Source organism: Chiloscyllium punctatum, chromosome 19 (genome assembly GCF_047496795.1).
Source record: "Chiloscyllium punctatum isolate Juve2018m chromosome 19, sChiPun1.3, whole genome shotgun sequence".
NCBI classification, from domain to species: Eukaryota; Metazoa; Chordata; class Chondrichthyes; order Orectolobiformes; family Hemiscylliidae; genus Chiloscyllium; species Chiloscyllium punctatum.
In genome coordinates, this window is record NC_092757.1 from 82,182,816 (window position 1) to 82,198,154 (window position 15,339).

Here is a 15,339-nt window from a genome sequence, read left to right on the forward strand (position 1 = left end):
GCTTTTAGAGTAAGGAATGATGGGACAGCATAGGCTGAAGCATTCTCTTCCTGGTTATCAACGGCCTTCAAGGTTGGAGTTCGCTGAGAGTCCCCTGATGGATGGTTGGCCCAGGGGACAACGTTGGAACAATCAAGTCTGAAGCTGACAAAGACATTGAGAGGTTCAGCAGAAGGAAGCTGAATGAGGGACGTGTGTGGTGCATGGGATGGGGTTGGGTTGGAATATCTTTGTACTGGGATTGAAAGCTGAGCCCTAGGTCAAACAGGGTGTGCTGAGGCTAAGAGTCGGCAAAAATCCCTGAGGTCATAGATGAGGGTAAAGAGTGGAATTGATAATCAGATCTGGGTGGCAAGAGGACACACTTGCTTCAGTCTTGAAAATAGCTTCCTGGAGGAAATGGTGCTTTATCCAAAATTGGCTGTCAAAATCTATCTAGAAGTAATTCCTGAGAAGAGAAGATCTTGTGCAGATTCCTTTTGCTATATTTTGACTGGGTTGGGTCATCTGTGGCCAGTGCCATAAATCTGGGTAATGGGGCTGAGGATGGTGGGTTGACTATACCAGTTGGTGTAGAGATGATGAATGCACTGTGGTCACAGATGATGTCTTTGTCTTTGCTTAGGAATGTTTGGTGCTGTGGCAATTTTTGATACTCCATGTTGCATGTGACAATTCTGTATTACAAAATGTTAAATCATTATTCCAACATATTACTAAGTTTCAATAATTGTCCAGTTAATGCTTCCCTATAACCTTGTTACAAAGGTTTGTCATTAGGTGCTGTGTAAATGTGTTAAATTGCATAGCTGTATAAGAATTGTGATTTTTAATTGGCTTTTCTCCCTTTCTGCAGCCTCTGCAGTGCCTGAAAGTGTTAACTATGAGTGGCTGGAATCCTCCACCAGGTAACCGTAAGATGCACGGTGATCTGATGTACCTGTATGTGGTTACCATGGAGGATCGGCATGTCAGTATCACTGCTTCAACCCGAGGGTTCTACGTAAATCAGTAAGTTTTTTTTTGGTGTGTCTGCTTGTGCTTCTGGGGTGTCTTATTCCTTCTGTGTGGATTGATTTTCTTTTCTCTCTTCCTGTTATGTTTCGGGGAGAAAGGGAAATGTCTTTGATTTCTGCTGGGGACATCCCCACAGTTACACAAGGTCAACTTTGTAACTTGGCGCATGATGGATATGATGTAAACCAGGCACCTTGCTTGTAAGAAAAGCTCCTGACTGGAACTAGCAGGCCAGGGACTGCTTTAACCTGTGCTTCCCAGTTAGGCTGTGATTGAACAGGGCAATTGCAGATGCTTAGTGGGTGGAAAACTTTGCATGTGTTGATTTTTAACTGGCTGCAAAATGGGAATAAATTCCCGGTTGGTGAGTTATCCCTTGTCCTTAAGGACAAGGTAATGATTTGTGCAGCTTATAGAGACTTTGTCAATGACAGATGTAGTGAGTGCAGCAATGCCTGATCAGCAAAGATCGCTGCACTTCTCAGCTATTACAAGGGGGCATAGCTTTAAATTAAGGGGGGGTAGATATAGGACTGATGTTAGGGGTAGGTTCTTCACTCAGCGAGTCGTAAGTTCATGGAATGCCCTGCCAGTAGCAGTAGTGGACTCTCCCTCTTTATGGGTATTTAAGCGGGCATTGGATAGGTATATGGAGGATAGTGGGTTAGTGTAGGTTAGGTGGGCTTTGATCGGCGCAACATCGAGGGCCGAAGGGCCTGTACTGCGCTGTAATGTTCTATGTTCTATGTACTCCTGACTCCTGGACTGTTGCAGCTTCACTCAGTGTAACAATGTATCACTACTCGGGATGGCGACTGTACCATTCAAGATCGGAGACGGTTACAGAGAGTGGTGAACTCGGCCTGGGCAATCACAAAGGCCAACCTCCCATCTATAGAATCCATCTACCAGGCCCGCTGTCAAGGAAAGGCCACCAGCATTCTCAAAGATCCATCCCACCCTGGCAATGTTTTTCTACAACCTGTACCATCAGGGAGAAGATACAGAAGCCTGAACATGCACCAGCCAGTTTCAAAACAGTTTCTACCCTACTGTTGTTAATATTGAATGGACTCTCAAACTCTTAACATTCTCCTGTACCTGTGTTTTTGTTTTTGCCGCTGTTTACCTATTATTTACTTATCTATGCTACTTAACTCTTTAACTCTGTGATCTGCCTGTGATCTGCCTGTATTGCTCACAAGACAAAGCTTTTCACTGTGCCTCGGTACACGTGACAATAAACTCAATCCAATGTAACACTCGTAGCTAACATCAGCTCCAAATCATCTCAAAGCCACGGGTTGGGAATAGCAGAAGAACGGCCCTGTCAGGACTTCCATGTACTTGGTGTATTCCCTTTGTCACTTTTTCCGTAGAGGTATCTGCCTCCAACCACCCCCACCCCCACCCCCACCCCCACCCCCACCAAACTAAATTATATGACCTCTAGGGTAGCAGTCTCAGGAGTACTTCCCATGGTGTTATGCAGAGATCAGTACTGGGACCTTTTATTTTGCAGCACATCTACATTGTGGAAACAGGCCCTTTGGCCCAACAAGTCCACCCTGATGCTCCACCCACCCAGACCCAATCCCCAACTCCATTACTCTACATTTCCCCTGACCCACACCTCTCTGACACTATGGGCAATTTAGCATGGCCAGTTCACCAACCTGCACATTTTTGGACTGTGGGAGGAAAGCCATGCAGACGCTGGGAGAATGTGCAAACTCCACACAGACAGTCGCCCGAGGCTGGAATCGAACCCGGGTCCCTGGTGCTGTGAGGCAGCAGTGCTAACCACTTAGCCATCGTGCTAATCACCCATAATCTGGAGGAAAATGTAGATGGCTGATTGTAAATTTGTGGGTGACACCAGAATTGGTGAATTTGCATATAGTGAGGAGGATCGTCTAAGGATACAGTGCGATATAGATTACAGATTTGGGCAGAGAAATGGCAGAGGGAGTTTAATGCGGGCAAGGTTAGCACTGCTGCCTCACAGTGCCAGAGACCCGGGTTCAATTCCCGCCTCAGGCGACTGACTGTGTGTGGAGTTTGCACATTCTCCCCGTGTCTGTGTGGGTTTCCTCCGGGTGCACCGGTTTCCTCCCACTGTCCAAAGATGCGCAGGTCAGGTGAATTGGCCATGCTAAATTGCCCGTAGTGGTAGGTTAGGGGTATGGGTGGGTTGCACTTCGGCGGGTCGGTGTGGACTTGTTGGGCCGAAGGGCCTGTTTCCACACTAAGTAATCTAATCTAATCTAATCTAAAAAGTGTGAGGTGATGAATTTTGGAAAATCAAATTCAGGTGCGAATTATACAATAAATGGCAGAACCCTAAGGAGCATTAACGTATGGAGGATCTAGGTCTACAGGTCCTTGAAAGAGGCAACACAGGTGGAGATGGTGGTCAAGAAGGCATATAGCACACTTAACCTTCTGCTGGGGCATTGAATATGAAAGTTTTATACAGCTGTGACATAACTTGCCAAACTTTAGTTCAGCCATGTTTGGAATATTGCATGCAGCTCTGGTTGTCACTTTCAGAAGGACGTGGATGCTTTGGAGAGGGTGCAGCGAAAGTTTGCCAGGATGATATCCGGTCTGAAGGGTTTTAGGTATGAGGAAAGGTTGGATAAACTTTGATTATTTTCATTGGAACGATGGAGGCTGAGGAGGGATCTGACAGAGGCCTACAAAATTGAGGGGCATAGATGGGTTGGAAAGGTCACCTACAAGAGGGCAGAGGTTCAAGGTGAGAGGGAGAAAGTGTGGGGGAAAATGTTTCATACAGAGGGTGGTGGATGCAGGCACGTTGGGACCGTTTTAAGGAGTTACTTGATAGACACGTAACAGGAGACGAACAGAGTGATAGAAAATGCACATGGGCAATAAGTAGTCTGCCTAAATAAGGATTAGGAATCAGCACAGGCTTGGTGGGCTGAAGAGCCTATTCCTGTGCCGTATTGTACTGTAAGTAAATGATGAGTGGAGCCCAAGAATTGTGCTTTTATGTACATGCTTGTGTGTGTAGTTGGATATAGGTTTAAGTTAAATCTGTAACGATTTTACAACAAGTAACCCTTTTTAAATGGAATTAATTCTTCTTCTGAATTTTCTGCTTGGAACAGGTCGACAGCCTACAGTTTCAACCCCAAGCCAGCTAACCCCAGCTTCCTGAGCCATTCCCTGGTGGAATTGCTGAGCCAGATCAGTCCAACTTTCAAAAAGAATTTTGCTGCCTTGCAAAAGAAGCGGTAAGGCTTACACTAGTCTGAACTGTCATTGTATAATAGTGTTCATTCCTGTAACGTGACTAGCTTGAGAAACATGCTCCAACTAACTAAATGAAATGGGGAGATTAGCTGTGATGAAAGGTCATCTCTATCTAAAAGATAACTCTGTTTCTGTCCAGCAATGCTATCTTGTTGAGTATTTCCAGTTTTTTCTTAATTTTAGATTTACAGCATCTGTGGTATTTTGCCCTTGTATGAAAAAAATAAAATTTATTGACATTGAAATCATCATCTACTATGCCCACAGAAGGCAGTACAAATGTGAAAATGGTGGAGTGATTTTAAATTTGAGTCTTGTTTCCACGTTCAGTGGTTCATTTCCTTGGCAATTCCAGTAAAGGCTACAATTACAGACTGAGGCCCAGCTTATTATCATGGAGTTAGCAGCTATCTAAAGCACATTACAGCAGACCTCATGTCTGAAAGAAAACCATGGAAGTTTGGGGTTTTTTTTTGTGCCCAACAGGATTGAATGCAAAATAAGGAGATGATGATGAATCGGCACAAGACTTTAATTAACGAGCATTGTAATTCTGCTGAATTCCATTCTAAGTTCACTGGACCATGGTAATGCAGTGATATAATTTCACTGGAGATTCACACTGCAGCCAGTGTCATATTTTTGCAAAGTCCCGTTCACTCCTGTACCTGCTGGTCTACATTGACTCGAGATAAAGCAATGTCTTCGGTTTAAATTCACCTCCTTGTTTTGAAATCGGACTGTGGTCTAGCCACTCCCTGCCTCTATAATGTCCTTTTAGCCCCACAATCCTCTGCTATGTCTGCACCCATCTAATTCTGGTCTTTTGAGCATTCCTGAATTAATTGCTGCATTCTTGATAGCTGTTCAGTAGTCTGACCCCGAAGCTCTGGAATACTGTCCCTACAATTCTACGTCACTTTCCTCCTTTTCGAGGCACTCATTAAAACCTGCCTCTTTGACAAGTGTTTGGTCATCAGACCTAATGTTTAATGTACTTCAGCATTATGTTTTCTTTTCTTAGTCCCATGAAGTGCCAATGAACACATTATGATAAAGGATCTATATGTTCATAAATACATGGTACCACCTGCTTTTCAGGCATTTGACAGTATAAAAATGATGGATAAGAAACATGCACATTGTTAGGACTGAACGTGTGCTACCCTTTACGTTTAAGTAAAGAGAAGCACCGAGTTAAATTTAATCACACCAGAAACCAGCGCTGGACCAATCACAACATCAGATCTCCTGTTTGCTCCAAGATTTTCCAAGTCAGCCCCTTAAATATTACTGAACCTAAATTTCACACAACTGTGCAGTTGTTTCCACAGAGATTTGTAAGTTAACTCTGAAGTACATTGAAGCTTTTGTGGTTCATTGCGAATTTAACTTGATATGTCTTCAGTGAAAGCTTCATTTGGATTGGATTAGATTCTCTACAGTATGGGAACAGGCCCTTCAGCCTATTAGTCCACATCGACCCTCTGAAGAGTAACCACCCAGACCATTTCCCTGATTTACCCCTTACTAATGCACCTAACACTATGGGCAATTTAACATGACCAATTCACCTAACCTACACATCTTTGGATTGTGGGATGAAACCGGAGCACCCAGAGGAAACCCACGCAGACACTGGGAGACTGTGCAAACTCCACACAGACAGTCGCCCAAGACTGGAATCGAACCCGGGTCCTCCACGCTGAGAGGCAGCAGTGCTAACCACTGAGCCACTGTGCTGCCCCAGTGATGAATATTAATAATCTGTGATTACATGTTGATGTCATGTGACTGTCTCAGTTATGATGGAAGTTCTTGAATTCCTAATGGTAGCACAGGGACCAGACCTTTTTATACCAGTGCAATGCAAACACGTGTTTGCCACATTTCTCAGTCCAGCTTTGTGGAGGGCGATTCCACAATTACTTCTCTGCATCATTCTGTAATTTGAAGTCTGGCCATTGCTCTCCAGCACCTGACCGAATGTACGAAAGTTGTAGTTCTTATACAGCTCCAGATCTGAAATTCTTTTACAAAATTCTCCTGGATAGTGGTGCTTGCATCTGGAATTGGCTACACCACCGTTCACTAGGTTCCATGATACATTTGCAATGATGTTACTTGTTTAATGGGATAAGTATGATGGGAGTGGTTTAGTGAAACATTTGAATCATAGTGTATTGACTGGTGCACTAATTGGTGTGTAGGGTTCAGCGACATCCATTTGAGAGGATAGCGACCCCTTTCCAAGTGTACAGTTGGACGGCACCCACAGTGGAGCACGCCATGGATTGTGTCCGTGCAGAAGATGCGTATACATCACGTTTGGGGTATGAGGAGCACATACCAGGCCAGGTACTGTGTGGGCTGTTTTCCTGATGCACTCGAGCAACCGGAGCTATTACAGCCATAGGATAAGCCCCATTACTGCCTTTTTTTTTGTTTGCCTCTTCATTGCAAATGTTTCTATGTGAGCACAAGTTACGCTGTGGAGAAACAGGTTGCATTCGAATCATACTGATTATGGTTCCCTTATCTGCTCCTGCCCTTCAGTGGAAAGATGTGTGGACTCTGTTCACATTTGTGCTTAGATCAGCAACCTAATCAACCATGGTCCTGAACGTCTCCCTGCTTCATAGCTCGCTCATGTTGTCTGGCATTGAAACGTAACTCATATGGCTGTTCGTATTATTATCAAATATTCATCGTGGTGTGGTTCCTGGTTCTTATTTCCCTGTAAATGTGGCGGCTGCACTAAGTTACTTTTTCTGAATTGACCTTTCAATCTCCAGCAGTGTTCCAATGATCAGGTTACAACTGCGCAAATAAACATGCATTTGTAAATTAATTTTTAATAGTGTTTCTTTTCAGTTTGACACTAAATACGCATGTTTCCAGCATCTGACTGTGCTGCATTGACAGACTCTTCTGAGTAAGAGAATCAAACTGCACTTGTTTTTCGCTTCTCTATAAAGAAAGGCTTGGGGCTGCTGCAGAGCCAAGTGGATCCTGGTGTTCAGCCTCTTTTGCTGAGTTTGTGTTTTGCAGTCAGAGCAACTCGGGGCACGACAGGTGGCCTTTGTGCTGCTGAGGGGCATGGGTAGGGTGAATAGTCAAGGTCTTTTTCCCCAGGGCAGGGGAGTCCAGAACTAGAGGGCAGAGGTTTAAGGTGAGCATGGAAAGATTTAAAAGGGAGCTAAGGGTCAACCTTTTCACATAGAGGGTGGTGCGTGTATGAAATGAGCTGCCAGAGGAAGTGGTGGAGGCTGGTACAATTAAAAAGCATCCAGATGGGTACATGAATAGGAAGCGTTCAGAGGGATATGGACCAAATGCTGGCAAATGAGACTAGATTAATTTATGATATCTAGTTACGTGAACGAGTTGGACCAAAGTGTCTGTTTCCGTGCTGTATATCTCTATGACTCTCTGCAGGGAAGTTGTCTTTTACGATGCAGCTAAACAAATAGCTTTTTGTTAGTTTGATTGAGTTGATAGCAATCTTACTTCAGTCATCAGGATGTGGAATTCAAGCTCCACTGTGAACCTGAGCGCATAATCTAAGCTGCCCCTTCAGGGCAGTACTGCTGGACTGTGGATAAGGTGTTGCAGAAGAGCATAGCATTCTCCTCCGTGTTCTGACCAACAGCAACCCCTTGACTATCTGTTTGTGGATTGTCTGCTGCAGTCACCTATGTAATGGCACTTCACTTAAAAGTAAGTTAATTGATGGATGTCTAGAGGATGTAATAAATAGCTAATTAACTGCAGTAAACTCGCCTTTTCCAAAAACACAGCCAGCCATCTATTGTGGGTCTCTGCTAGCCTCCCTGTATGCTGGGTATAGTTGCAAATTTCTGGGGTGTTCAGGATGTGTAACTTACCAGAGCACGATCTTGCTTTATTTTGGTAATTTAAAAAATAGTCAACCAGCAATTTGAAAATTATAAGTGGATATCCTTCATTGTAATATAAGCTTCCTCACAATCTGTTCTGGGTGTCTCCAGACAAGGGACTGGAATGAGGAATTACAGACGACCAGGGAGCTCCCACGCAAGAACCTTCCGGAAAGGCTTCTCCGCGAGCGTGCCATTTTCAAGGTAAAACTGCAGTTGTTTGTTTGTTCAGTTAGATTGCAGTAATTGTAGTGTAGTATAATTGTGATTTCCTCTACCGTTCTATTAATTCCTAGTTATTTTGACAAATACCAACCATTTTTTTTTGTATTCCATCCCCCTCCCCCTCCCCCGCCCTGCAGCAACGGAAATGTAAATTGTGAATAAAAAATGCCTGGGATCCATGCAGTGTAGTATCCTGGTGAGGGACCTTACACAAACTAAGTAGGATATAAGTTCAATAGGGACAGTAGAGTCTCCCCTGTAGTTCCTTGGTATTCTGGGTACCTTACTGTGGCTGGTTATGGATCAGTAAGGGGTTGCGAACCAGATAGGCACTTCCTGTTACATCTATGTCCTGTTCTTGTACTCCTCTTTTCAGTCCCACTTACTTCCAACTTGAACTAGGTCATGTCTCCATTTAGCATTAGCCAAATGTATTTGCTAGGACCTTGCAGTTGAACAGGAGACTGGTGTCTTGTCAGCCTGCAGATGAGAGAGACTGCAGGCCTGTTTATTCACCACTGAGTACTGTCAGCTCACTAGAGTTTGCATGGCACAGCAGAGATGACACTTAAATTTACTGTTTGTTTTCTCTTTCTAAAGGTGCACAGTGACTTTGCAGCAGCTGCCACACGGGGTGCAATGGCAGTGATTGATGGAAATGTCATGGCCATCAATCCAGGCGAAGAAACCAAAATGCAGATGTTCATTTGGAACAACATCTTCTTCAGCTTGGGCTTCGATGTTCGTGACCATTACAAGGACTTTGGTGGAGACAATGCAGCCTATGTGGCTCCCACCAATGACCTGAATGGGGTCCGGGCTTATAATGCAGTCGATGTAGAAGGGCTGTATACTTTGGGGACTGTGGTGGTGGATTACAGGGGTTATAGGGTGACTGCGCAGTCAATCATTCCCGGTATTCTGGAACGGGAGCAGGAACAGAGTGTTATATATGGGTCCATAGACTTTGGCAAAACAGTTGTATCTCACCCCAAATACCTACAGTTGTTGGAGAAGACAGCAAGACCTCTCAAGATCCAGAAGCACTGTGTACTTAATGACAAGAACGAGGAAGTGGAGCTCTGCTCCTCTGTTGAGTGCAAAGGCATAATCGGGAATGACAGCCGCCATTACATCTTGGACTTGCTACGCACTTTCCCACCAGATTTGAATTTCCTCCCTGTGAAAGGTGAAGAGCTCCCAGAGGAATGCAGCAAGTTGGGCTTTCCAAAGGAACACCGACATAGGCTGTCCTGTCTGAGGCAGGAGCTGATTGAAGCCTTTGTTGAACACAGGCAAGTGCAGTATTATATATGAATTTCTGGGCACGATGTTATGGGACATGTAGGATTTTAGTTTTGTGCTGTGCTCTCAATGGGATAGATTATCATCTCCACTGCAGGGTGTATGGTCTTATTACTACCTTTTCAACATAAATAAATGCCATCTCCATTTGCCACTACCTCTTTCCTTTCTACGTGCCAACACCACCCAATCCCCCACAGCTTTCACACATTTTAATGCCGAATGTTTCATTTTGTTACATAAAAATTACTGACTGGGGATCCAATGGAGTTGGAGACAACTTGGTTTAAGCATGTGATTAACTTCACTTGGCCAATACTAGCCCTTATTAGCCTGTAAAGTAAAAGCTGAGTTTCTGCATTTTAATCAGCTACATTTCTTGTACTGTGTTTGCTTTAGAATCCTAGACATTTGCAGTGCAGGAGGCCATTTGACCCATCTTGTCTGTACCAGCTCCAGAAAGAGCTACCTAGCTAGTCCCATTCTCTAGTACTCTTGTTAAATTTGTCACTTTCACACGTATATCTGGCTCTCTTTTGAAACCGCCTATGGAAACTGCCTCTACCACTCTCCTAGGCACTTGCATTCCAAATCCTAACAACTCTCTGAGTAAAGAAGTTTCTCTTCACTTGTAGCTCTCTTGCTGACAAACTGGAAATTCTGTCCCCTAGTTACTGACATACCGACTAGTGGAAACAATGTCCTTCTCTACCTTGTCAAAATTAGTCATAATTTTGAACACCTCAATAAGGTTGCCTCTTAATCTTCTCTGCTGCAAGGAGAATAAACCCAATTTCTCTAATCTTTACTCCGGAAAGTGTGGAATATGTGCACTCCTTGCTTTTACCTCTTCCTTCCATATCTACCCAATCTGCAGCTGCACTAAAATCCTCTGAGCTCCATTTCATCTAATTTTGGTCTTTCAAATAGCTATGATTTTAATTAGTCCATTGTTAGTGCATCAGCTGCCAAAACTTTCAGCTGTGGGGCTGCCCCCTACACCTCGCTGTACCTTCCTTCCTCTTGACTGCTTTAGGATTCTCCTTAACATCTCTCTTTATCCAGACTTTGTTCATTCTCTCTAATATCATCTTACATGGCTCAGCGTCGAACCTTAGGGAGAACACTTCGGTTAGGGGCCTTGAGATGTTTTGTGACATTGTATAAGTTGTTACAATAGGTGTGTGTGGCATGGCTTTGTGTTTTTTGATTAGCGTTTAGATTTCTTTGCAGGTAAAAATTGCAAATCAATTTTATGTTGAGTTGCTGAAACTCTGCTGTTGTATTGCAGAAGCCTGCAAAGTGAAAAACAGACAATGACCCAGAGCTTGAGAAGAGTTGTGGTTTCTAACACCTTTTTTAATTAATCTTTTTATTTATGTATAATGCAAAGGCACATGTCAAATCTCGCTATCAAAGAGCACCAAGCTTTTTTGTAAAAGGGAAGTGATTTTGTGGTTAGCTGTTACTGCTTTTAAGTCTGGACTTCTTCATTGAGAAGTTGGGTTGGGGATGAATTCTGCAATGTGTGTAACAATTGCCATACCTGAGCCGAGTGTGCCCAGTGCTGTTGGCTGGGAGAGAGCTGACATCCAGCACCAGTGTAAGTTACGAGATGTTTTTCGAGAATTATTACCACTGCAGGACAAACCAGACAAGTTAATGCCATGTCACTGTTGTCACTATTTGCCTCCAGAAGTACAATGGCTGTGTTTTTCAATTCAGAGTTAATCATGGCATTATTACACTGTCCAGAAAAATCCTGCTCCTGGTGTGGGGCAGTGGAATTTATACAGTGTGAACTTGTATTACAGTTTTTTTATACCCACCTGTGTATGATCCGCACACTGTCCCACAGGATATGGGCATCATTGGAGAGGGCATCATTTGTCACCCATCCCCGTTGCCCTTAGGTGGTGGTTATGGAAGGGCTAATGTTGGCAGGTGCATTCGGCTGCAGTCAGTCTGATGCTGTCACACAGTCTCGGATGGAGAATAAAGGAGTCTAGCTCTATGTCCCGATGGGGTCAGACATGTCAGCTCTAGCTTCTGTTGTTATTAATGTCTGACTAGTCAATGTAAAATGTGCCTATTTCCATCATGTACGAAACTACAAAGATAAGTGCCTCTTGTTAAGATTCAGTGTTTTATTGTCAACCACTTCTAACTGAATACATCCTTGGACACAGTATAGACAGGATGATGTGGGTGCTTGTGGTGCTGTAGTAATGTCCCTACCTCTGGGTCAGGAGAACTGGATTGAAGTCCCCCTTGCTCCAGGTGCAATAACATCTCTGAACAGAATGAGCAAAATTTCTAAATAAGGACTTGTAGTGCAGTGGTAGATTCTTTACCTTTGTGTCAGGGGACCCAAGTTCAAGTTCCACCTGACCTGGAGGCTTCATAACATGTCCAGACAGGTTAATTTAAAATAAGGGAGACACGGTGGCTCAGTGGTTAGCACTGCTGCCTCACAGTACCATGGACCCCGGGTTCAATTCCATCCTCGGGCAACTGTCTGTGTGGCATTTGTACATTCTCTCCATGTCTATGTGCGTTTCCTCCGGGTGCTCTAGTTTTCTCCCACAATCTAAAGATGTGCAGGTGAAGGTGAATTGGCCATACTAAATTGCCCATTGTGTTAGGCACATTAGTCAGGGGTAAATATAGGGTAGGGGAATGGGTCTGGGTGGGTTGCTCTTTGGAGGATCAGTGTGGACTTGTTGGGCTGAAGGGCCTGTTTCCATACTGTGGGGAATCTAAAAACTTGGAACGTATGATTTTATTTAACAGCAGAAAGGATAATTTTGATAAGCTTCCATTGACTTGACGTTTTATTACAGTGCCCCATCAAGGGCTCTCTAAACTGTTATTGTCAATCTAAAAGAATAGAAGTCTACCCCAGCCCCACATTGCCAATTTGATTCAACAAAGTTGAGCCATTTTCTTTTAAAAGCTGATGACTGTGGAGGGTGGATACACCCATAGCTGCCTCAGGAGGTTTTCTGGGTTTTAACACAATAAAGGAGACGTAATGATATCATTCCAAGTCAGGAAGCTTCTGTGGCTTGGGGGTAAACTTGCCACTCTTACATTCCAGATGGAATTTTATAAATAACATGTCTTGTTTAATTTTGCTGTGTCAACTGTCTCAGTATAGTTGGGGGTTCTAGACACCCAGCTAGATTTGGAATCCGTTTAGAGTCAGCATGGAAACAGACCATTCAATCCAACTTGTCCAAATTAATCGAGTCCCTTTTGCCAACATTTGGCCGATATCCTTCCAATCCCTTCCTGTTTACATACCCATCCAGATACCTTTTAAATGTTGTCATTGTACCAGCCCCCATCACTTACTCTGGCAGCTCACGCACACCTTCTGCATGAAAATGTTGCTCCTTTTAGATCCTTTTTAAATCTTCTCCCTCTCACCTTAAACCTGTGCCTCTAGTTTTGGATTCCCCTACCCTCCGGAAAAGACCTTGGCTATTCACCCTGTCCATTCCCCCTCATGATTTTATAAACCTCTATAAAGTCACCCCTTGACCTTCGCTTCATAGAAAACAGCCCCAGCCTATTCCGCCTCTCCCTATAGCTCTCACCCTCCAACCCTGGCAACATCCTTGTAAATTTTTGTCTCTCCTTACAGGTCATTATAAATTAACATAAAATGGCAATCATCAATAGACTGTTTGCTTGTATTTCCATGGGTACAGGATAAGTATCTATTAAAAGTTTTCAGTGATAGCTTTGCACTTAAGCATTGACATTGATGAAGCCTTTTCTTTCTGTAACCCCCTTTTTCCCCCCCCCTTTTTCTCAGGCATCTTGTTTTCATGAAGCTGGCTGCTTTGCAGCTGATGCAACAGAAGCCCAACAAGCAGGAGAAGGGATGTGCTGCTGTGACCGAGAATGGTAGTTCTTCTCCAACCGGTGCTGTGGAAAGCAAGAAAACTGCGTCTGAAGATGGTAAGGCTGAGGAAAACCTTTCTGGATTAGATCAAGCTAGAGATCTTGCAGAGTCCATTGCATCAGAAGACAAAACAGGTACTTTGTTGGAAGCTGTCCTGCTGATCTCTCGATGGTTGTGGTGGTGATTCTTTAATCAGGATGGCATTGATTGTTTTCAACACTAATTCCATGGATGAAATGCATGAAGTCGATTGCTGAACTGTTGCCACCTCTCTGAAATCCAAGCTGCATTCTGTCTAAAGAATATGCTCACAGGCTTTTCTAACAAAAAGGTCGAGTATTGACCCTCTGGGCAATGTAATTAACACCAATTTCGATTTTCTGCTCCTATCTGTTCAGTGAATGCAATTTTCTGAGATGCATGTTCGATTTTCAAAGTGTTCAGCTCATTGCATTTCAGTGGATCTGATACTGCATTTTTTTTTGTAAGCGTGCATTGCTTTTTAGGAATCTCTTTGTTTTGTCTTCAATACTTACAGTTGACCCAAAGAGTAAGGAGGTCATTCTGAATGCCTGCAAAGCGGTCGGTTCTGTCAGCAATACATCTTTCAATATTCGCTTCAATCCAGATATATTTTCACCAGGTACGGAGGAGTTCTAGCACGTGTCGTGCAATGTATCTTTGTGCTACTATAGATGTCAGGCCTGTGACTCTACAAAATAAATCATATTGCTGCAGTGGTTTTTAAACAAGTGACAGGATTTTTGTTTTCATTTGCAGCATTGATACCTTGTACGATTCAGTTGTTGAGGACATTTTTATTTGAGTTGTAAATGTTGGAAAATATTCATTAAGATGTTATTGTTCTAGAAGCATCATAAATAGAAAATATTGTACTATGATTGATAGAACCTTTTTGATTTAGAAAGTGGAAGAAGCAAAATATTTGACAATAGCAGCTGATGAGCCAGTCTTTCTGGCACAAGGAATCTGGTTATAGTCAAAATTGTGGACATAAGGATATCATGAATCTATTTCTAGGACTGGAAAGCGTGCACTGCATGTGTCGACTGGTGAGTTACATGTGGGCCCATGTTGTAATAACTCAGTGCAATGACCCTTCCAGTATGGGTCAATGTGACAAATGTAAATATTACTTAATTTTTACATTATTCCTCCAGTAGATCATCTTTGTTTTTCAAAAACCTTGTTATTATTGACTATTATCTTCTATTATGTACTGTAGGTGTCAGCTTTGGATGTTTGGAAGCTATCTAACTGATTCCCATTATAAAGCATGTTCATCATTTGCGAGGTTTTCCAGAAACGTAACCTTCGCGAATGATCAGACTTTATGATGAGGTTTTCCGAGCAAGATATAGTGATAGTTTAGTGTAGTTTTAATGGTTTGAATTTTCTCTGCAAGGAATGAAATAGGAACAGAGAACAAAATGTTGAGAATCGTGTCTTTTACTTTCAAAAATGTGCTTTATTGATATAAAGAACAAAGGCCACATTGTTGTGGCAACATTTGGTGCCTGAGGAAGTGTTCTGAATGTTTGCGTGTTGAGTACATTGTATGGCTTTATTTTGATTTGTCTGCTTTGACTAATTCAGAGCTCCTGCATTCATTTAAAAAGTCCTGAGTTGTTACGTTTTAAAGAAAACTTTAGTTGTTTTGATTTTTTAAAATTGTAA

At 43.1% G+C, this 15,339-nt stretch overlaps 1 protein-coding gene across 4 annotated transcripts in view; it reads left to right on the forward strand.

Annotated features, from left to right (window-relative positions):
- Nucleotides 1-15,339, forward strand: part of cluha (clustered mitochondria (cluA/CLU1) homolog a) — an 86,789-nt gene that overhangs the window by 40,768 nt on the left and 30,682 nt on the right. For 3 of the 4 annotated variants that reach the window (XM_072589854.1, XM_072589851.1, XM_072589853.1), the window contains exons 6-12: nt 857-1,011; nt 4,155-4,280; nt 6,510-6,657; nt 8,310-8,402; nt 9,024-9,718; nt 13,552-13,775; nt 14,180-14,284. In XM_072589854.1, the coding sequence (XP_072445955.1) occupies nt 857-1,011; nt 4,155-4,280; nt 6,510-6,657; nt 8,310-8,402; nt 9,024-9,718; nt 13,552-13,775; nt 14,180-14,284 (1,546 nt within the window). The remainder of the gene's footprint in view (nt 1-856; nt 1,012-4,154; nt 4,281-6,509; nt 6,658-8,309; nt 8,403-9,023; nt 9,719-13,551; nt 13,776-14,179; nt 14,285-15,339) is intronic. The other variant, XM_072589852.1, reaches the window with a different exon arrangement.